Source organism: Larus michahellis, chromosome 1 (genome assembly GCF_964199755.1).
Source record: "Larus michahellis chromosome 1, bLarMic1.1, whole genome shotgun sequence".
Classification (NCBI taxonomy): domain Eukaryota; kingdom Metazoa; phylum Chordata; class Aves; order Charadriiformes; family Laridae; genus Larus; species Larus michahellis.
In genome coordinates, this window is record NC_133896.1 from 27,429,425 (window position 1) to 27,453,585 (window position 24,161).

General features: G+C 36.6%; 1 protein-coding gene across 2 annotated transcripts in view; it reads left to right on the forward strand.

Annotated features, from left to right (window-relative positions):
* Positions 1-24,161, forward strand: part of CTTNBP2 (cortactin binding protein 2) — an 87,490-nt gene that overhangs the window by 59,528 nt on the left and 3,801 nt on the right. For both annotated transcript variants that reach the window (XM_074601592.1, XM_074601675.1), the window contains exons 9-22: positions 3,015-3,132; positions 5,576-5,851; positions 6,725-6,820; positions 7,230-7,309; positions 8,428-8,514; positions 8,598-8,697; positions 10,523-10,675; positions 10,946-11,133; positions 13,999-14,177; positions 17,776-17,981; positions 18,206-18,391; positions 20,197-20,257; positions 21,136-21,268; positions 23,201-23,302. In XM_074601592.1, coding sequence (XP_074457693.1) covers positions 3,015-3,132; positions 5,576-5,851; positions 6,725-6,820; positions 7,230-7,309; positions 8,428-8,514; positions 8,598-8,697; positions 10,523-10,675; positions 10,946-11,133; positions 13,999-14,177; positions 17,776-17,981; positions 18,206-18,391; positions 20,197-20,257; positions 21,136-21,268; positions 23,201-23,302 — 1,965 coding nt within the window. The remainder of the gene's footprint in view (positions 1-3,014; positions 3,133-5,575; positions 5,852-6,724; positions 6,821-7,229; positions 7,310-8,427; positions 8,515-8,597; positions 8,698-10,522; positions 10,676-10,945; positions 11,134-13,998; positions 14,178-17,775; positions 17,982-18,205; positions 18,392-20,196; positions 20,258-21,135; positions 21,269-23,200; positions 23,303-24,161) is intronic.

Consider the following 24,161-nt stretch of genomic DNA (forward strand, 5'->3'; position numbering starts at 1 on the left):
CTAACAGACACAGAAAATAATTCCATTGGTTAATTTACCCCAGAAGTTAGGTGTCAAATGGGGTGAATTGGCAAATTTAAATGCTTATTTCTTTTGGAACAACTATAAAAAGAGAAAACATGATTACTTTAAGATTCAGATTTTCAAGGTTAAGGTGAGGTGAATCCCACCCTAAACGCCAATTCATTGGGTGTCATGTACTTAATATAGATATTAGATTAACATAGTTTCCTGTTCCAGTTAGGGATGATTTCACTATGAACAATTTCTCCTGTGGGAGGAAGGGGAGGACAAGAAATCTGAGAATCACATTTGTGCAGTGATATATTGTTTAATTATTTATTTTGGGCATCCCTTTTAGCAGGCAATGAATAAGTTTTTTGGGAGTTGGGATAACGGATGACATGGGAAATGACCTTACAGGTCTTACTGATGACAAACAGGAAGATTTCTGGAGATTGAGTTTTACTTGAAGGATTTGACATCAGAAGATTTACACTTCTAACACAGGCTGTTTAAAGGAATTATTTTTTTTCATGTCAGCTGTCAGTCAGATCTTACTGTGAAACTTTTACCCAGGGAGAAAATAGAGGATACTAAACACAGAAGAAAGTGAATTTTAGGAAAATATAGTCCAAGACTTCAAAAATCAGCTTGTGATTACATGCCTAAATCAATATCTATCGTTATGTTTGCTTTTTTCCTGATAAATTTACTATGATAAATTCAAGATTCAATTTATTAAGTTATGGGTTTTTTAGGGACCAGCCACAGCTTACTCAGCATTTTGTATTACAAACAGAGTCAATGTTCCATCACCAGTGTCTTTTAGGGAGGTACAGACTCTTATTTCAGTTTCCACTCATCTCAGTTTAGATGGAGTTTAAGGTATTTGTTATAGTCTAGAAATACCTAAATAGTGTGCAATACTTTGCTTCTTTCTGCAATAATATAAACCTCAGGAATTTTGAAGCTAGGTTTTATTTACTGTCTAGAAGAGGCTTTGGCTAGGTGTTCTCTCTGAAGGCGCTGACACTGGAAGTCTTCACGTATACCTTTCATGAATAACTCATGGCTTTGAGTTTCTGAGCACATTCCAAGTCAGTTCCATTGAGGGTATTCTCTTAGATGATAAAGGCAATGTATAGCTGGCAGATTCCTGGTTTCAATGTTGCCGAGACTTCATATAATCGTATTTGATTAAATACATTTATTGACTCGAGAGGTGTTTGGGATATTAAGAAGCTAAAGAAAGCTTAATAGCCATCTTCAAGCACTGTTAACACTTTGACTTCCTACTCTAACGCTTTATCTGCACTGCATGTCGTTCATGACACTATGTGATGGTTCCATATAAACAGTGCTGGCGCTTGCACCCTTTTCTTTTGAGATTGGTAGGTGCCGTTCTTTACAGATGATCTTAGCTGCCATTTCACAGGCAACAGAGCTGACAAAACTTCTTATTTACTAAGGAAATAAGCCTCATCTCTTTGTTGTCTCCTGCTTCTTTCTTCCCTCTTTACTTCCCACTTTCAGCCTCACAGTCCAGTCCTCTGCCTTCTGCTGCCTTTGCCATTCCTTGCACCCGTTTGAGAGACACAGTTAACTAACCTGACCTGACCTGACAAGAAAATATGCTTTTTTTTTTCCTGGCTAATTTGCTTCTGGCAAAGTTAGTGAGCTGATTGACTTTTTAAAAAGTTCTTACAGCTGCTGGAACTACAATCTGGTAAAATTTCATCTCGCAGGGAAACACAGCTTGAATGATTGCTATCTTTATGAAAGGTGTCAGAGCATCAGATATACTGAGAAAAGTCTTTCTGTTAGAATAGCTGCAAAATAGGTAACAGTAGCCAAACCTGCAACAAGCCGTTGTTCTGAATCAAAATACTTAATAGATGGTTCTCTGTATTTTCAAGGTTTGGTTTCTCTGCTTTGATTAACCCCAGAGGTTATCAATACTCTATTAACTAGTATCATTTCTGGTGCTGTCCTTTTTTTAATATGGATATCTGTCCTCGAAAGGTGTGTCTGAGGATGACAGTGCTTCCATGAAGGCCACCTGTGGTGTTGCTGAATGGATGATGATTAGAAATCAGGATTTAATCAGCCTTCTGGTCACTGATCAATTAACATTTAAATGTAGTTTGGTGAGGGTTTGCTTTTTTTTCCCTTGCTAGTATGTGAGGATCTATGTAATTTATTTTTTTTTCATGTTACAGTATGATTGTACCAATACAAATTTATCTGCTAGTAGCTTGTTTCTAATGAACTGTAATGAATTTTTTCTTTTATTGGGCATATGAGGTTTTTTTTAAGCATTTGAATTTTAAGAGGGCATCATGTTGTTGACATCCACAAAATGTTTTTGCTCTGACTTTATTAGAAATGCATTCTTATTTCACTGCACTGTTACTATGCTTGCAGAAATTCAGGTTTGCCTGCCAAAGAAGAGGCTTGCAAGGTGATTTCAAAATGATTTTCTTTTCTTTTGCTGTGTACCACTGAGATGTCAGGCATGATGGGAACTCCTACTTGGTGAATTGCAAAGTGAAAACTGGTTTTTATCGAATCTGAATAGATTCATTAATTAGTGTATATTAAGCTTTAGAATTGCATTTTTGGTGTTGCTTGAACATTGAGGCCAAGATATTCAAAACGGGATGCATCGTTGGGCTTCTATTGTGAATACCTAAACTAGTGGCCAGATGTTAAGAATTTCTCAATTCAGTTGACCAGCATTTGATGCTTGGAGACTGTAGAAACCTGGCTGCATATATTCTGCTTTTTCAAAATCTTGATTTCAGACTTTCAGGTCTGCTATAAAATACTTTTACTCCTGGTTTTCAACTCTGCGAGGAACATCCTTTGGATGCTGATATATAGAAACTCCATAGCTGACTGTCTTTGGAAATGCATGTGTGAGAATTTCAACTAGGAGTCTAAGTGCATATTGGTAGAACTCTTTAATGCAGTAAATGGACGAGTAAATAATACAGTTCTTACCTTTGCAGAACTGTCTAGAAATCCTTTGTAGCCATGGTGGACTAGAGGCTGAGAGAAAAGATAAGTGTAATCGAACATTGCATGATGTTGCTACTGATGATTGCAAACATCTCCTAGAAAACTTAAGTAAGTAAATGCTATCAGCACTATATAAAACTGTTTTTAGTAAAGAGCTTGTGGGACAAAAATAAGAAATATTAAAAGGGTAGTTGTCACTTTTTTGGCACCACAAAATTAAGTTTTCTTAACCTAGCAAGTTTCTGTTCTCCGAATTTTGCAAAAGCATTTGATAAAGGAGGTTATTAAACTACTTATGTCTCTGGTTTTAAACCATTTGAAAAGATGGTATATATTGTACATATGCAAACATCCATATTCTCTCAAAATTTCTGAATTTAGCATTAGTCATTACTTTTTCCAAAGCTGTTATCCTCTTCTTATCTTTTCTTCAAATTCTTGCAGAAAAATCACTTAGTGGTGGATAGCTGTCAAATTTCCTCAGGCTGAAACAGTCATCTAGTCATATCTGAATCTCTTTTTAGAGCATAGTTTTATTTGTCACTAGTTTATTGTTGGGGGGGTTGTTTGTTTTATTCTTAAAAAAAGTCTTAGAGACAACATCAAGCAACTTCTTTTTCCCAACATCAGTAACTTCTGTCAGAAGACTGTTCTTCTGGTGGAACATGGCGTCGTCTCCCCTCTGTGTAAGTTTTCTGAAGATTCATTAGAGCAGGCTGACCTGTGCATTTCTTAGGCCATCCACTCACAAGTTCTGTGTTTACTATTTCTCTGTATAGTCAGAAGTATTGTCTTTGTAGATTTGTATGCTTTGTATTTATTCACTTTTTTTTGTATTTGTGTAGTGGAATCTAGGGCTCAGTCGAGTTCACTGATTATCAACAAATTAGGGAAGCTTTCTGTGTGCTGCTTCTGATTTTCCTCTTCGGCTGTTATAATATTAGGTTCTTCTCATTTTACTGTAGGTGCGGAGGGGAACACAGTTCAATTTTTATTAGAAACTGCTCTGTGGTCTACTTCTTTACTAGACTGAAGCCAATTTCTGATGGCTGAATCTGTAGCCTGTTAAATTGTAGCTTGTATTATTTTCATCATTCCTAGTGCCCTCTTTCTCTAGTCAGGCTTATCATGAATCCAACTGCTTTTATCAGGTCAGAATCATTGGACTCCATTTCTCTTCTCTTTCATTTGTTAAGCCTGTAGTTAACATCAGTGCAATCAAAATTAGCTTTTTTCCCCTGTGATATCTGATCTGTGGAAGCTTGGAAACACCGCTGTCATCTGAGTATAGGCCTCAACAAGCCAAGATTGCATTTTGGGTAAACTGTGTAGGTACCATCCTCTGCCTTCCTCACAGTCCAGTAGGGTTTCCACTGTAAGGAATTAAATGCATATAGGACAAGAGGATGCGCTCTGACAGATCTGAAAGACTCGGGGCCAGGATTGCCAGCTCTGCCCTAGAGGTCACACGCACTGAAATTTAGGCATACGCTATACCTCTGTCCTAGGGGCCTGTTTCCTTGTAGAGAGCTCTCTGTGTTTCTGATGGTCATTGCTCATTTCCCTGAGGTCCAGCCATCACAAGGGCAAGCCTCCGATACATTTCTCACAGTCCCACATCTGAAGGATGCCTTTGAGTAATCTTTTCCCTATGGTAGGCTGGTGGGTTTAAATCAGAGCTTTTCTGACATCAGAAAAGCTTCACTGGTTTGTATCAGCTGAAGATTTGGCTTCTGAACTCAAAAGCAAAACTAAGATCATGTTGCAAGATTTCATAATAAGCTGATATCTTTTTTCTTTGTGGTGCATTTATTTTTAATTTCAGGGATAACTTCTGAAAGGCATTGTTTTGGCATTAAAGTATGAAGATAGCTTTGTTTTCACTTTTAGTCATCTAAATGGTCCATATAGACTGCTGCTGCTTCCGTTGAGTTGTATTCCATTTTTCAAAGAGCAAGATTTATAATAACTTCATTAAATTTTGTTTCTAGAATATGCATGTAAATTTCTTTCTCTTTTTAATATTTTGTCAATTTATTCTGCAGCAAATCAAATATACACTTCCAAGTGAATTTTCTGTCTTAGCTCTTAGCTTTTCATTTTAAGATATTTGGCTCAGCTAACTGTGTTTTCCACTTGTGTACTAGTGCCAGAAAATTCCTTTCTGCACTGATAATAAAAATATGCACAACCACAGTAAATGAAACTTTAAGACAGTACCTACTATCTGTCTTAATTTATACGAAATTAGTCTGTAAAGAGGAAATAAAAGATTAAGTAAATTTTGTCTTGCTTCCTGTTATTTAAGCATAATAATACTGTTTGGTTTTTTTGTCATGCAAAAAAATATAGATACCTTGATATTTGTTTTTCATCACTGCTCTGATTTTTCTGGTGGTGATCTGTGCTGCTCTTTAACATTTGCTTTCCTGTAGCAGGAGATATTTTCTAGCTTTCCTTTGCAGTATTAGATGTTATTGGTGTTTAATAATAAGACTTTTTTAATTGAGCTTTCAGTTTTTCTCATTTTTGGTTTTCCGTCTTTCAACAGATGCTCTTAATGTACCTGTAAGGATTTCAGTCAGTGGCATTGAACCAGCCCATTGTGGTACAGAGGAATTTGATACAGAAAACACGATATGTGCTTTAAATATCCGTAAACAGACATCATGGGAAGATTTTTCAAAAGCAGTGAGTCAGGCAGTGACAAACCATTTCCAAGCAATTGCTTCTGATGGATGGAGGAGCCTGGAAGACCTGTCATTTAATAGTGCTGCAGAATCCAACATTGGCCTCAGTGCAAGCAGTATATTATCTGTCAAATTAGGTATCAATATTGGTGTAATCAGAAAACCAAAAATTGGGGTTTTTCTTGACTTTGTGAAATGTTGTAAATAAGCTGAAAAAATCTTTAGATTTCTGGACCTTTAAAGCTTAGACTAAGACAGACCAATACTGGCTATGAAACTTGGAACAGCGCTGGCATGAAAGCATTCTTTACTTTTAGCTATGTGTATGGTACAATTAATTAAGCACTTTAATATTATCTTGGGGACTATGAGGTCCTACGTTAATTAGTCCTTTACTCAATTTAATACTCCAGAGGAAGGGTCTGTATTACAGGTGAAACAAAACAAGCCAAAGCAAAGTCCAGCCTATGTCTTTACAGTACATCCAGAATGTACAGTAAATCCACACTGGAAAGTATGAGCATAGGTAGAACAGAACTACTCCTGTTTTATGTAACTTTACTTATCAAGACAAAACAGAAAAATCTTTAAAATGATGAGAAATTGCCCAAAATGTGGTGGTATTAGTAGTAGTAACAGTTGTTACTACTGAAATGAAATGTTACTACTGATAATGAAAACTCATGTGCTTCGTCTTAAATACCCCCCACAACTTGCCCACTGCCCCCCAAAAACCCTATTCACATTAGACCGTGTAAATTATCTTCTTTTACTTTATTTTACATGTAAAGATGTAAAGGCTGGCTATTAAACTTGTGTCTTAATTGGCAGAAAACACTAGTATCCTCAGTCGTGTATCAAATAATAACATGATTTAGTACATGGGACTGTTTTGTTTATCAAATTTGTCAGTGTGTGCGCATGGTCTTTGTAAGCAACTGAATATGCTTGAGCATAGGACACTTTATAGAGATACAGGGAATATCTCTTTTATTTTTTCTTTTTAACAGGAAACATTTCATGGTCAACAGGACAGATTTTTTCCCAACCACCATGGGACTTCTTGAAGAAGAACAGAGCTGAGCATATCACGGTGTTTTTGTTTGGTAATTTTCAATTCCTAATTTTCAGTTTTGAATATTAAGACACTCCATATGGCATATATAATTTGTGAATCAGTTGTCCTGGTTTTGTTGATCTTCAGAAATATCATATCCAATTAATTGTTTAACTAGATTTGAAAGGGTCTACAACATTTAGAAAATATGCTGGCACATAAAAGCCCTACTACTGCCTTTTTCAGTTATGCCGTAGTATCCATTTTAGTTATGTCATGGTTACCTACGCATCTGTGTTGCTAGATAAATGTCTTTCATTTCTTCAGCGTTTTAATTTGCATAGCCTGTAATTTTAGGAGATTGCTGTAGAATACAGCATGAAAAGCATATCTATCCATCATACAGGCTTACAAAGATGACAGGTTTAGAAAAGTTATTTGTGCGTCTGTTTTTAAAGGACCTCAAGAAGGCTGCCTAAATAGTGTGACTTATGCATCTATGATCCATCTTCAGACACTTCAGAATTACCTCCGCCTGGTAAGTACGGAGCTACCTTCTCCCTGCAGGCTTTTTATATGTGAAGATACTTCTGTAGTAGTATTGACTAAAAAAAATTGGTCTTCTACTCTGTGAAAGAATGTCAAGACTTCTGAAAAAGGAAATGGGATGAAAGCTGTTACTTTATTTTAAAGTTGCCCCTAAATCTTACCCCAATAAGTTTAGTCATGTGAGGCCATTAACTTTCTTCTTTAAATAGCTGCCATCTGATTAACTGAACTGCTTAAGAAAATATATTAAAACCTCTGTGATGTCTTATTTCTTTCCAAAGTTATTTCGTTCCACGTTTTGAGGGGAAAAAAATTAGAATAACATTCATGTAAGCAATTATTTGAGACTTGTTTTTTGTTATTAGCTTATATATATAGTTCCTGCACCTCTTACAATTTATTTAATACCTCAAAATGTAAGGATAATTGGATAATATGAGTTAACTTTCATAGATCATTTATTTTAACATTGCTAATCAAATGAGTTTTAAATCTGCATAATTTCTGCTGTGTCCTTGGATAGTGTTTTTTGTTGTTAGAACAGTTATGTGCCATAGGTTTCTCCTGTATTCAACAATATTGCACAATTATGTGAGTGTATTCCCTTACTGATTTTTTAGAGATAAAGTAATTTTGCAGTTAAGACGGATGAAATAATTTTTATTCTACCATATTGATAACATGATCCCATTTCAACTGGAAATAAAGTCCTTAATCTAAGTCCTTACATTAGCAGTGACTTAAACTTCTCTTTGATGATTTTAACATCATTCTGGTTTATCTATTTTAATGCAAAATCAAAAAAAATATTTGTCACTCCTAAACTCATCCTTCCTACATGATTTTTTTTCAAGTTTTAATGATTGTTTTAATGACAAAATACCTTTTAATGTAGTTTTACAAATAAGGATATAAATTTATCAATATATTTCCAAGATGTTGTATGCCAACATTACCTATTTTGAAACTAATATTGGAATGATCCTCAGCTCCAGTAGTGCAAAACAAAGAATTTTGTCTGTTAGGTGCTGATTGTGTCATCTAGGTAAAAAAAAATAATAATCCAAGTCTATGAACTTTCAAGAATAATTTATTGTCTGTCTGTAGGTTGAACGATACCGTAATGTCATTTTCCATGGTCCAGAAGGAAGTTTGCAAGACTATATAGCATATCAGATAGCGGCCTGCATGAAGGTATTAACGCAAAAATATGAACTAAATTACTTCATAAATTAGAGTTTGCACTGTTTCACCAAATCTATAAATTTCCAACACAGCAAAAGCAAGTGGCTGCGGGATCCACATGTGAAATCGTTAAAGTTGAAGTGGATGCTGGTTTCTCCAAGGAGCAGCTTGCAGAACTGTTCATCAGTAGTGGTAAGGTTATTTCAGCAGGACTGATTTTGGTAATTTGTAGGAAAATTTTTAATAGTACAAAGTAAAGAAATACACTAAAACATGTTGCATAGTGGGTGGCCTGTTTTAACAGAATCCATAGTTTTCCAGGTGCTTGGGGAATAATAATAAGAGTCTAAACGGAGCTAGAACTAAGTATGACAGCCCAATAGGGAGCTCTGTCAAAAGTTCATGCCATTTAAGTAAAATTAGTAGTTCTTAATATTTTTTTCTCTCTCATTTGTTTTTCCCTTTATTTGTGAGCCTTTAAAAGTTGATTACTATGGTTTGGATCTGCTGAATCAGAAACAAAGGTTTATTGTTGCCTTATTGTAGCTGTTCTAATGTTTTTTTTAAAAATATATATATGAGAAGGGAAGCTGTAATTGTTACTTTTCTGGGAATAAAAGGAGCAGTGAATGAGTTCTTAAAAAGTCAGGCCACTGGGTTTTTATATATGCTTGTTTACTAGCTACTTATGTGTGGATCTGAGCCAAATTTTGTCACATAAGCAGGCAAATGTTAGTTGTTAGTATGTGTATTCTGACCCACTACTGTGGGACAAAGTTGCATTTCTGTTAAAAAGAAGAGTTTTCTCTTAACAGATGTGAGTAGCTACAGGCATGTTAAAGTCCTGTTACTTGGCTGCTCCACAATGAAATAGTCTCAGAATGGTCAGCAGGCTCTGACCTCTGTAAAGTCACGATGAATAACTGGTAAGAGTGAAAAAAGGACAAAGTAGCCAAAGATGACTGACAGTGAAAATGGGCAAAGTCTCTCATTTTTCTGCATGCTTCTTTCTCCGTTGTTCTGCTACATCTCCTCTCCTGGGAAAGCACCCTCCTCCTCTCCCAGACACAGGGGAGGTACTTGTCCTCCCTGCTATCCAGCTGTATCCTCTTAGTAAAACAGGGCAGCAAGAGTCAGGAAACTGCAAATAAAGAGCAATCATCAGCTACAGTCAGTTGCTCTAACTTTTGCCCTGTTACTCATCCTTTTCCTTAATGACCACCTTTGCTGCCACCTTCAAAAAATTCTGAAACAATGCAAGGCACAATATACTCAAGACAAGTGTTTTGTTTAATATTTGTATTACAGAAGTATTGTTCTGGGATTTAGTGTTACAGGAACACTTGCAAATCTGCATCTTTTTTAGGCAATAAGATGTTAAAATCAGGAAAAGTAAGGGAAAAGATCTAAAATGTGAAAAAAGGAGCTATATATAGTTATAATGCCTGTTGGGTTCAGGTGTTACTGTTTGTGCCTCAGATTAGCTCTGATTATTCGGTTGATTCTTAAAGATATTGAAGGAAGTTTTGAAGAGAGGACAGTAGTCAACAAATAGGCCATCTCAAAAGTGATTAAGTTTCTTATAAACATGGAATATTCTGAATCCTTTTATCACTACGTGGTATAAAGAGTACATGTTAAAGGTTTAAGATATATTACAGCAAATGAAAGAAATGTTTCCAGAGAGCTTTGCTATCTTTTCTGTTGTATTTATTTTCAGTGCGCTGAAATCCTTCCTGTCTATGAAGATCCCATTATAACCGTTTCAGGAATTTATTTTAATAATAGCTTTCAAATATTTTTTCTTATTGTACAGCATGATATTCTTTCCATTGTTTGATTTTTATGCTTCCAGTTTTGAACATATTATACAGTCTGTCTGCTTCTGCGAACAAGTTAAAAGGCAGAAAATAAAATAAAAAAAAAATCTTTTGTTGCATTAGTAGCAGTAAACGCTCTATACATAAATAAAAGTCAATTTTCATAAGTAGACATTAATGGGATTTTTATATTTCAGCTTGTCTGGTCCCAGTTAAACAGCCTCCTGTAAGCAAGACAACCATTGTGATTTTAGAAAATCTGGAGAGAGCTTCTTTATCTGAATTACTAGGAGATTTTCTGGCACCCCTTGAGAGTCGGAGTTCGGAAAATCCTTGCACTATTCAAAGAGGTATTTAAAGAATTTGGGATAGAGGAATGTTTTTACTATAATACAATAGTATTATAATACATGACAAACAGGGAACGTAGAGGAGAAAAATTGCAATTTGTTCAGTTATATTTTCTTGTAAACAGTTGTTCCTAATCAAATATAGCTTTTTTCAAGGCTAATTTAGGTGTGGGTTTTTTTCTTTCTAATTATGTCACTGCTTCTTGCTTTTAGATGAAATCATGTCACAGCTTTGAGTATTACATCAATTTTTTTATGGTTCATTTGTAGCAAATGGAGTTTCTGGTGCCTTTTACTTTCATGAGAACTGCTTTTTACTGGGGACAATCGCAAAGTGTCATCTTCATGGCTCTGACCTGCTGGTTCAGCAGCATTTCCGTTGGGTTCAACTTAGGTGGGATGGGGAACCAATGCATGGCTTGCTTCAAAGGTTTTTGAGAAGAAAAGTTATAAACAAGGTAAGAACTTGAATCAGCTTCAGCAATTTTGTTCATCACCAGGTCTGTGAAATACGTACGATAGTAATGTCAAAAGCTGATCAGATAACTAAATTGTTTCAGGGAAAAAGCATTAATTTCTGGGAAGATATGGACTGTGTATCTGTAAATGTTGGGCTTGGCCGTATATGGGAAGGTGTGTGACCACAGCTGTTTGCCATAAACACACAGGTTGGCTGCACATACTGATATGGTGGATACCTGCTTATCCACTGTATGAAAACATCCTGCAGTAATTTTTTTTATCTTCTGTGCGAGCATGATAGTAAAAATCTGCTCAGCAAATGTAAAATACCTTTCTTGAGGAATTTATTCTATATATCTAAAATAACATAGTTATACGTCCTGTGTGTTTTCTAAGTTGTAAGCAGCAAAAATTCATGATTTTCAAATCAAAGAGGAAAGAGGGGTGAAAATACATCAGTAGGGAAGCTATTTTGAGCCACTAGATCTGCTGAAGCTGGGAAAAAAAAAAGCCCAAAAGAGAGTAAAGATGGGAAGTCTGTTTTAACATGAACAAATAAATGGAGGATGTGAAACAAAAAGAAAGATGTGGGCAAAAGCAGAATTGCGGAATTTTGAAAGTTATTTGGAAGAAAGCTATTGCAGACAGTCAGGCAGTGTTAGACGTTGGGAAGTGGAGTTTAATCAAAACAGCTGCAAAGGAAAATAATCTTGGCAGCAGAGTTTTGAACAGGCTTAAAAAGGGGCATTGTTCTAGGAAGAGAAAAAAAACGTCAGTAGTAGAGAGTCCTGGTCTGAGACAACAGACCTACTGTCAGTTCTGAGTGTTCAGCTCTATGCATCTTGGTTATCCTTGGGGACGTCATCTCCTGTGCCCTGTGCCCCAGTTCTCATCTATAAAAGCTTCAAAGAGATACCAAAGAGGAAATGTGTGGTAACTGAACATTTCAGTTATGATAATGAGGAAATTTAGAAACATTCCAAGGTATTCTTTAATAGTAGGAACAGGGATACAGAATATAAAAAAAGAATCATGTGAAATATATGAATGAAACTCTTAATAGGTTACTTTCCCTACATTACTTTTTTTCAGGTCCATAGTTATTTATAAGTAATTTGTTCTGTGTGAAACATTGCTTACTCTTTCTCTCCATGTGCTTTAAATATTCGAGTCCCTACAGACATATTTAAACTGGAACGATTACGAGTGGTTGTCTGGTTGAGGGGATGAATGGTGTCCAGGATCCTTGCCCAGAATGGGGAGGGCAGCAATTGTCTGTAGGCAAGTAGGTGGGTTGGTTGAAGCTGGTATCTCGCAGACAGACTATGGTGCTAGAACGAGGTATAGACCAGAGGACAGTGCAGTAAAAGTACGTAGCAGAATTCGCTTCCGTCCTCCTGAGGAGAAAGGTTGTATTCTCAAGCCTACACTGGAGAATATTGAGTGATCTAAGCACCTTTATAAAAGGACAGAAACACTCTGATCGTAGATTATTGAAGATCAAAGAGAAAGACTGTCTTCAGTTGAGCACAAGGCCAAGAAATACAGCAATGCAGACAACTGCAGAAGCAGTGGTGTTCTGACTTGCTTACAGAAAAAGGCTGGAAAACTGCTTTGGCTACCAGAACTCGCAGCATCATGTAACAGATGTCATTTTCAGGCTATTTTGTTTAGGCTTAAAAGCAACCCTTAGTCTTACAGGTTAGAGTTAATAGGCTCCTACGTCTGACGGAAGTTGAACAGAATTTGGGTAGTAATATCATGAAGTTTATTTTCTCTAAAGCATATATGCTATTTGGAGAAAAAAGCCACGTGTCTTCCTAGATCTTCCCTAATTAAATAGTTAATAAAAATGCCCAGTGTGCTAGTACATTTTTTTTAATAGATACATGCACCATACACAAACTCCAAACTAAAATACCAGTTGGTGTGGATCTTAAAATAGTGGATTCTAATGTTAAAAACAGAAGAAAAATTAATCTGTTATAAAAATCTAAGGGAAAGTAAAAGCACATTTATTGTTTGAACAATAGACTACTGAGATCCTTGCTTGCTTGTCCCTTAATAGTCTTGTTTTCAGATGAAAAGCTCTTTTTCTCTTATTTTTGGGCTATTAGTATATGTGGGAACAGTTTGAATGTTTTTCTATACTAACATTAAATTGTTCACCTGTAGACTTTGTCAAGAAGCTCTGGCTTCTGTGCTGGCAAATACTATCCCTACTTCATCTTTTGATGCTTTTGTTAATTCAGACTCTTCCAGAGGATAATCCTAGGATTAGGATGATGAAGACCGTAATTTGGAGTTCAATGAAATCAAAGATTTTGTGGCAGCAAATAATTTGCCTTTAACAAGGCCTGCTAAAAAAGATAAGTCTTAGAGGAAGGCATCTTTCCTTCCTTGCTACCAAGTGTAAAACCAATATAGAAATCCACTGAAAACGCCTGGATCAGACATTCCTGTTCCTGTGATTGTATATTCTTTTATAAGCCATATTCATATCATATATATTGCACAGGATATGGTAGGTGCTTCTTGCAATCCTGATCTTAAACACCATAGGGAAAGCACCGCTGCCAAATTTGTGTCTGTTTCCCAAAAGAAAGTGGAGACGTGTCAGTTTATGGATAAGGAGATATCTTTTAAAGGGTAATCACAGAAAACATTTTTAATACAAGACTTCAGTATATTCTGTAGAAAAGTTTGACCAGTTTTTGACTGTGCCTGATTTTCATAGTAGCAATGTAGCAGGAAAAAAACCCACGAGCCTTCTTGGAGTTTCAAGGAACAGAGCAGCAGGTTTTCAAGGAACCTCTGCAGCAGAGGTCTTACCTCGTGTCAAACGTCTTTTCTCTCTGCAGTTCAGAGGCAAAATTCCTCCTCCGTGTGATCCTGTGTGCAAGATCATAGACTGGATTCTTGCCGTTTGGCACCAGCTGAACTCCTGCTTGTCACGTCTAGGAGCGCCTGAAGCACTGATGGGGCCAAAACATTTCTTCTCTTGTCCCGTGGTGCCAGGGCATGGCCAAGCGACAGTGAAGTAAGATTTCTGTTTCCTCTTTGACTCTGTTCAGTGCCACCTAGATACTTATTTCAAATGCAGCAGTTATGTTTCTCCCAAAACCCATCTGACTCAGCATCCTTGAAAGTATTTTAAAAGAGGTTATTGAAAGTTTTAAGACTTTTGTTTGACATTTAATTACTAGCGGGGCAATTTTGAAGGACAGCAGTGGGAACTGGGTGTCTAACGGTAGTTGAAAATGAGTCTTTTTTTGTGATCTTTCGGTTATTTTCTGACACAGAGATTGCAAAATATTACTTGTACTGTAATGACTAATGTTGCTTAACCCTTTAAAGGTTTTGTTCTTCATTTCAAGACAGCACTGTAAAGAAAGCTGTTCATTAGTGAACAGACCAAAATAATGTTCAGAATTCTGACCTTGAAAAGTTGGTAAAGTTTCATTTTCAGGAAAGTTGTTTGAGGGAGATCTAGAGAAGTGGAATGATTTCTCACTCTTTTTAATATCTGATACCATTTTTAAACATACATAAAAGTTCACAGATGTATTAGCATAGTAAATAACGCAGATACATACTTTTTAACTATATACTTGGTTAGATGTTCAGTAAAATAAAAGAAGAATGATTAAATTTTGTCTCTTCTTGCATAATGCAAATTGCATGAACATCTGCTCACATTCCAACTTTTCTGCAAATGCTAGCAAGTGGTACAAGAAATAATTATAGGATTTTAAAATATATTAATTTTATACTAAGATGTCACTTGGCTATGTTAGAAAGGTAATGAGCCCCTAATTAACATTCAGACTTATTCAGAACTCCAATAATAACGTTGGCTTCTGGAGATGCAACATTACGTTTCTCAGTCCGCTTCACAGCGTTCTCCTTAATTGCCACTTCTGTTCCCTCTCTGACTTTTCCCTCTTGTACTAGTTTGTGCTCACACTTCTTCCAGTGTTTTTGCTTAGCATGTGCACTGGCGTTCTCATCTTTGGTTCTGTCTACAGTGCTTGATACGTTTTTGCTTGCTCGTTTTTCATTTTTCTTTTTTTTTTTCATTCCCAGAAGGCCAGGTTATCTAATATCCAGAGTAATTATCAAAGTCTAAATCCGGACGTAGCATTGACTTGAAATTTTATGGGTGCTATGAAATAAAAAAGCCCCAAAGTATACCATGCATCTATCACATGTCTTCCTGTTGAATCATGTCCTCTGAAATGTCTTAATCATTTATTTATTGCAGTGGCATTAGTAGTGGACAGAAAAACTATTCTTTAGATACCTTAATTACGCATTTCTGAGTTTGGATTTTTCCTAAGTGTAACTTGGACTGGATTCATAATCCTTTATTTTGAGCACAACCCCAAAATGTCCTTTACAGTAGCGATATGCCATCTGACTCCTCATTTTACTGCAGTTTTTGTCCGCTAATAAACAATTAAAAAGCACAGCTCTAGTGAGCACTTACTGGATGCTTTTAGTTTAGCAGCATGGCAGCTAACAGTGTGGTCATACAACTAGCAATAAACAGGTTTAATTAGCAGCTCATTGGTTGCTGTTATTTCAATCTAATTAACCACTCCTGTCCTCTTGCCCCTCCTCTCCACTCTGCTATTCTGCTGCTTTTTGCATTTGTTGAAGCTTCACTGAGCCAGCTCAATTCATTCAGACGGCAGACAACTATCTACAAACCGGGGTCGTTCTGGGCTAGAGACGAGCGGCGGAAGCAGGCGGCTGGGAAGGGAGAGACCAGGCGTGACAGGACATTGGTTCCCGCTACTTCATGTAGCTTCACGTGTTTTGGAGAGCAGAGTGAATAAATGAAGAAAATTTTAGCTTTTTTTTTTTTTTTTCTTTTTTTTGGTCTAGGGAATTAAAGGTGATGTTCCAACAGGAACGAGTTTCACTTCACAGCTCTTTTTCAGGGGCAGGAGGGTGCTGTACCTTTCCTAAGTAACAGCTGTATCAAAGAACTGGGGACTTGATCAAGAGGAGTTCAAACCTAAGACTGAATTTAAACACCAGGTTGGAACTTTATTTAGGGAGGATGGCATTATACGGCCCATCAATTGTTAACTGTCAGATTAGAATGGTCTCAATTGATTTTATATTTGCAGCGTTGATTTCTGACCATTTATGCTAGCAGTATTGCAAAATGTCAAAAGCCTACATAGGCAGAAATGGAGAGACAGAGTTCTTTATTACTAAAATGAAAGCAATTTTTTTATTTTGGTAGCTTAGCTAGCAGAAGCAGACTGTATCTATATGGAATGGTATCTACAACGTTATGCTAAGGAAGCTTCAAGGAACATCTCCAGTATGCATTTGATATCTTATTTTAACAACTGAGCTAGTTATTTTTCTAAGTAATGTAACTTTTATCAAGCTAATACCAGCACTTTTTAGCATGATTATATATCCTAAAAACTCAATCTTATGCTTCATAAGTAACCAAAAATACATCTATCAAATGATTCATGCATTCTAATTTTAAAAAAATAATAAAATAAAAAAAAAGCCGAAAAGGTCATCATAATCTTTTGGGTAATAAGATGGGTTCTGTGTATCAACATATCCAACAGAATGGTTCATTTAAGTCAAACGGACATTTTAGCCTTCACTTTTTCTGAATGGATTTCTACCAAAGTTGAAACACAGCATTATAGCCTATTGTTTCCTACAGATCTTTAATATAAACCTCTGACTCTCAATCTTACCATCTTCCTCCCATAAAAGGGTATAAGGAAAAAAAAAGAGTTGGTTTTGATCTAAAAAAGATTGTCTCAGTGTCTGTTATAGATGTGAGCTGAGCCCTAAGCCTGAAACGCAGCCTTTATCCCGTGAGAAATATAAGCTCATATAAGAGCTTATATAACTATAAGAAATAGCACTTATTTATTTCCTAATACAAATTTTTCACTTCTGTGCTAAAACAACGTAATGTTTCACTCTTAGAAAAGCCAAAGTCCCAGGAGAACCACGTCCCTTTGAACCAAACTTTTGTAATCAGACCCAGTGTCTAAACCAGATAATCTGGAAAAGCCACAGCATCCTGGAAACACAGTTCACCATAAATCAAATAAACAAAAGGAGAGTGAGAGCAAGGCAGCTGTATGAATAGAAAGGTCTTGTAAGCTGGACAAGTTTGGAAATGGAATAATACTGGAAAGGGTGCAATCATAACTGAATACCTCTTTTTTCCCACTCTGGTAGCAAACACGCTGTGAATGAACATCTGCAAGCATGGAAACTTCTCCATGCACTGGCAAAGGTGAAATGGGACTTTTTTTTGTATATACATGAACATACGTCTTCCTGGGACATTCTTTCTTTTAGCCTTAAAATGAAAAGGATGTTCTATAGTCCTTATCTGGAGGAGGAAAAGCATCAGATGGTAAACAGTTTGCCAAAGCAACCTGAAGAAACTTACATCAAATAATTTAATATAAAACAAGCAAATAAACCCTACCTTCAATAAAATCAGCTCCTCTCTGACATGGGGTACAATAGAAAGTCCAAAATACGTGTGCTTCCTGATAATGCAAAGTCCGCTATGTATAACATCTCGGGGTTTGATAATTGTCTCTGAAGTCAATGGATTGTTTGTGTGCCTGCAGGTGGATGTCCAAGTTATGGAATGCTGTGATAGCTCCCAGAGTTCAAGAAGCAATACTCTCCAGAGCCTCTGTGAAAAGACCATCTGTACCAGGACAAGCAATAGCCAAAAAAAATCCTAGCCAAGGTCAACAGGCTGTTGTTAAAGCTGCTCTCAGTATCTTGCTAAATAAAGCTGTTTTGCATGGCTGTCCTCTACCCAGAACAGGTAACAGTGAACAGTCTGAAAGACAAGTAGTTGTACATTGCCAAAGTGGGGCTTTTAACTGCTTGTTTCCTTTTTGAAAACTGCCACAAAACATAACTGTAGTTATGATGGGAGGTGTGTGGTTAAAAGCATTTACAGTCACTAAACTAAGTAGTTGTACAAGGTGGTCAAAGAACCATTTGCAACAGTCAGTTCTTCTTAACGTGGCTCTACTTTTGTTTCAGAGCTGGATAATTACATAGCAGATTTTAAGGGAGGAAATTTTCCTTTATCCGTGGTTTCGAGCTACAAAAATTGCAGTAAAAAAAGAGGTGAGAATGCTTCTTGGAGAAAAGTGAGCACAAGTCCTCGCAAAAAGTCAGGCCATTTATCCTCCCAGTCGTGGAATAAGCAGGAGACAAATACTGAAGGTAAAGATTTCTCTTTTCAATTCTAAAAGAAGGTGTGGGGTTTTAAGCTGTGTCAATACAAATCTAACTTTTCTTCTGCATCATGAATTAAAAATTCTCAATTAAATGACACTTGTGTTTATATTTGCCAATAAAAAAATTGTTTGCTTTTTTCCCTCCAAAAGTATTTCTTTGTGACTGAGGTATCCTAATTTATTTTTTTTTGGTTTGTTCTAATGCCTTTCCTGTTGTCTGATAATGAGGTATGTTTTGACTCAGGTGGTGGAAGATTGAGCAGTGGATCCACCTCATATTGCATGGAATGATGCTCTGTCATTCTTTTCCTCAATACTGGATGAGAGAAAGCTTCATTACTTGATCAGCAGTTTTTAGTTCTGCACCTAATTCACAGTATACCTAATTTGGGGGTTTTTTTACACATACATTATAGCTTTACTAATAATTTCTATTGTCTGAATCCAAGTGCAAATAAATGAATACATGCATCCTCAGATCATGAATCCCTTGCTCAATCTTTTTAGATAAAGCCTATAAGCCCTGTAGTGGAAGGAAGAGATCTTTGCTTTTAAATTGAAGATTTTTGTTTGACTTTCACTTTATATAAAAAATAAACGTAAAAAATTCTGTGTAGTCACAGGTACTGTAAAGTTTTCAAAAAAGTTTCCACATCGTTTTCAGTATGCTGCTTGATAAAGAAGGCTTTGTATGACTGGGTTTATGCGTGTGTAGAAACGTGAAAGTTATATTAGTAGCTGACGCTTTTGAAATGTCTTTTCAGCTCAAGATCATAAGCCATCTAACAAGCAGTTTACTACACAGGGATAGTGTCTGGGTATGTGTAGAAGCAACATATCATTCTTCTAAAAGTACACATCTATCCAGAAGGAAAACTTAGGAATACCATAACCGAATACAAGGTCGAACAGGGAAACTTCTAAAGGACAAAATCAAATGACTTATTTTTGCTTTCAGAAAATGAAGGTAATTCCTTCAGAGACAAGAGTTAGGAAGGGATTTAGAGAGAAAGAGGCTTACACACACACACACACACACTTTAGAAACAGTAAGATTCTAGCCTCAATGATCTCATATATAAAAACCGAAATACCTGATGCCTGGTACATTTTAATGTTAAATTGAGCTATTAATTTCTTCAGCTCTTGTTCAGAAAAAAGTCTGCTTTTGCTGAACTGCAACTCGTAATGTCTTGATTTTGCTTGCTAGTTCTCTGCTTGAACTGTGAATTTATCTAATCCCGCTAAGAGGATATAAGAAATCAAATGAACATAACCTGAAGTAGGATGGTTGATGCTGTATCTCGTACCTGAGAATGTTCTTGCAGTCCAATTAATATCTGTTAATATAAAAGTAAAAACTGGGATGGTGAATTTAATTTTAGTAACCTTCCATTTCTGACTATTAGAATCAAATGTTGCTCCTGATTTCAAGGAAAGGTAAGTTGTTTGATTTTACCTAAATGAAGCAAACTTAAATCTTTTCCTGTTGACAAGTGACTTCTCTTTGAGAGAACCAGGAAGGGTGGTTCAAGTGCCTCGCACAGAAACCTCGTGTTCTGTCTTCCACAATAGCTTGGGCAACTCATGCCCCATTTGCCGTACTAGCAGCACCGTGTGGCCCTGGTGCTACTTTGAGCAGTGTCAAGGGATGTTTTCTGATCTCTGACAGACTCTATTGATATAATTAGCCAGTAAATGGGAACACATTTTCCCTGTTTATTACAGATTTTAGAATGTAGAAATCAACACACATGATAGCACACTAATGTCAATCTCTCTTTTGTGCAGGTATAAAATCTAAGACTATGTTGCAACCAAACTGTAAAAAAAGAGCTTCTCTCGCCACAAAGTAAGTTTTAATTTCTGGTATTTGTAACACCTAGCAAACAATACATATGATAAAATCGTGTTGTAAACCAGGACATTATAGTGACTAGATGAAGAGCTTGTATTTGATAATGTGTTCTACATCTGAAGAAAGGAATCATTTTTAATTTTCATTTCTGACATAAAATAAAATTTCTGTGCTTCGATATAATTTTAGAATGCATTTCTGTATTTCAAACCTTGCAGCACTACATGTCTTTTTATGTAACAGAATAGTCTACAACTTAAGAATATTGTGTAACACTCATTTTGCCATGAAAAGCCAACAGTATGCTTTTTTCACCTGGCATTATATTTTAAAAACTCCCCTGGCGCTTTTTGCTTGCTGAATGGCATTTCAAAATGGTATAGGGCACATACTTTAGTCTAAATGCTGCAGAGTTTCTCTAAGGAAGTGTATGAATTAGCCAGAGGGAACTGCATCCGCGACTTCACTTCAGTCTGCAGCCTCGGTTCTACCATATTCCCAGGCACAGAGAACGTAGAATACTTACGCTTCAACTATGCCAGGGGTTTTTTAAAGTGTTTGGAATTAAGCCTATAAAGGAGCGTGGACTAAAGTTGATTGCTGCATCTTAAAAAGAGGAGCATCTTTGAAGATAGTAGGCAGAAGTATCCTTTGTTAGAATTTCAGAATGGAGAGAATAATTTGAATAGCAAGAAGATCTATTATGATATAACAACTATGGACAAGTATTGCTGCCACTTACATGTTATTTTCCTTCTGTTTGTGGGAACAAAGGTCATTTGGAAAGAAATTACTATTTCTCAGGTGTGTATAATATTTAAATTCTCTCACATAGCTTATTCTCTCAGATTGTTGTGGTTTTTTTAAACCAGATCTTCAGAGAAGGATCAATTGAGAACATTAAATCTGGATCAAAGGCTGTCCCTTGGTTCTGATGATGAAGTAGATCTTGTGCAGGAACTTCAAAGTATGTGTTCCAGCAAATCTGAGCCTGATATAAGCAAGGTAAACACGAGGATTTTAAATAATTTACATCATTACCATATGCAGTTGTTTGCTACGTGTTTAAAATAAATTTTTAATTTACAAGCACTGAACTGAAGAAAATGATTAAATTATTTGGGAATAAGTCAAAGTCAACTAATAAATTATACATTTGAGGGTAAATGTTCTGTTTTAATATACATTACTTTAAATTACAACTTCACTATTTCTTTTTATAGAGATTTTTGCAGCGGAGGCTGAAATTTATAAGTTCATAAACGCTAGAGCCAGTAGCCTTCTCTGCATTATTGTTCCCCATGTTATCTTCCTTGCTATCATTGCTTCCACTGGGAGACAGTTTTGTAGTCTTGAAGACATAGAAAGTTTTTCCTAAAACGTGTTGCATGTTCGGTTTGTTTAATGTAATCCCATTAGCCATCCCAGAACGGGCTCAAAGCTCCTCTGCTGTGGAGGCAAAATTCAGTTTTGCTGCCCCAAGCAAGAAAGCACACATTGACCTAATTCTTTTTCTTTAACAGTGGCAGGAGGGAGTGAAGGAGGCTTGCGAGGCTCGGAGGTCTGGGGCTAAATTCTGCCCTGGAATGGGTTGTGGGTGGTTACGGGAGGCCCGTTGGAGCAGAGGGTGGAGCTGTGGATCTCTCTCATTTTCAAAAGCATCCGGCTTTCCCTGTAGCTGGAGCTATTTGTTCTTTTCCTTCTTTTCTCCTAGCACAGCTGCAGTAGATGGCTGTGACAGCAGCCTGTGTTCACACTGAAGCAGCTGATCCATGTCTTTTGAAACACAGATACAATCAGTCTTAGTCTACTGTCAGCTTAGGTCGTGATCTACGTCCTCTAGGATCTCCCTGAACAGCAATTTCACTAGTTTTGCTTTATTAAGTATTCTGTTTATTCTTAGAAGTCAACCAAGTTTTTATTAAAAAAAAGAAATACTGCATTCGGGGAGATTTTTCAACCTATTTAATGAAATCCTTTATTACGGTGTTTTGTTTTGGGTTGTGGTTTTTTTAAAGTATTTACAGTACTTGCATGAGTCACACGCACCAAGGTGGCAAGCTAACCGCCAGGCAGTTAGGGGGGATTTACCATTGTCTGTCTTCGAAAGGATGGCATGTGCTTAAAGAAGTGGTAACCAACTTAAAATTGTGTTTAATAACATGTAAAATGTAACTGCTCATCGTTGACAATTCAAGGAAATAGGGCTTAGATAAGGAAGCAGATAGATGTCACTGTCTTTTGTTCAGTTTCCTCACCATGGGTGGAACCATCCATGACTGGAATTTCTGTTGTTAATTCCCCAGCTGCCTAGACGGGCCTTACAGAAGGAAGGGTGCTGCCGTTGCATGTTTTCTTTGTGTGATGTAATTTCAGGCTGCCATCAAAATAAGTCCTTCTACTCTCTCATTTGCCCTTTCACTCGAATATGTTCCTGCTGCCTCTGGCACGTTGGGATCGAGTACTTTTGCAGTCGCAGAGCTGAATGGGATCAGCCTGCCCCAGGGTAAAACACCTGGTTTGCAGTGAGGACAGAAGGTTGATCAGACTCTATCTGCGATCGCATGGTCACAAGGTTTGTCGGAAAATAGTAGGGAAGAAACACGGCAGGAGAAAGAGAAAAGGATCGTTCCTTTCTGTGATGTTCCTGGGGCTGGATAAAGTTTAATGGGAAACTGCTTTTAGGCTCCGCTGAATAGTATTGCTCTGGAAATGTACGTTTAACCTGCCTCTGATAACAGTCGAGGTGAAATCTATCTCCTATCTCCTACAAACACACTCAAAAGAAAGATAATTTAATCATTCTTTGGATGTTTATGCATTGCATTGTACAGAAGCTACATGAAAATAAAATCAAGACTCCAAAATTTGGCAAATGGAAACATAATCTCTGCTGTGAATAACTAAAAAAAATCACCATTTTCTTATCTTTTTTAGATTGCCGATTCTAAGGATGAGCTATTGATGTTCAATAACTCTCAGAAAAATCCTGTATTTTCAGCAAGTGGTACTAACCCAAGTAAAACAACAGCACAAAAGGTAGGTGAAATGAGTTTTGTAGCAGGATAGGGAAGGTGTCTTGAGTTTCTCCAAAATCTGAATTCCAGATTGGATGTAAAGAATGAGTGTTCCAGTGCCCTGTTTATTATACGAATAAACTGTCATGATTCTTAGGAAACTTGCTAGACATACCATGCCAAGTTTCTTCCATGTGTCTTAATGGAAACTAAAGATTTATTAAACAATGGATGTATTTGCTTCAGTTTTCATGTTTACATAAAGCCATCTCCCTAGGCCAAGTGTTGTTGACGTTACTTTGACATTGTAAGTTATTTGCATCAGATTTTGAGAGAAATAAAAACCCCGGGTTCATTTCCCCCCCCCAGTTAATTGTATTCAGTAGGTTTGCAAAAGCCCCAGAGTTTTTTAGATTCTTGATGTAAAATTTCTGGCTCGTGGGGTTTTTTTCTACCATTTTTTTTTTTTAGTGATTACCCAAACAGATATGATTTCAAACCACTGTTTCCCTAAGGGTTGTTATCTAAGTAGAACTGAGCTGCTCTGGTGTCAAAGCTCTCAGAGCTAGAAATGTTGAGAAGACCTGATATTACCGGAGTTTGTGAAGAACAGCGTTTTCTTTTAAAGGGAATTGAGTTTCTTTTTTCTGCCTAGCTATTTGTTGTAATATCCAGCTGTCTTGCCTTCTTATTTATGGGAAATCGAAAGAAACTCTATGTTATAAGTTTGGTGATTCTGGGAAAAGATCGTCTAAATGTAAATAAACTTTACTAACTTCAGAGTAGTTTCAGAGTGGGAAGAGAAGCTGAACACTACTAGAAGATGTAACAGGTCCACGATCATCATCTTTGCAGAAATTGAAGTCGTTGTTTGTGGGTGC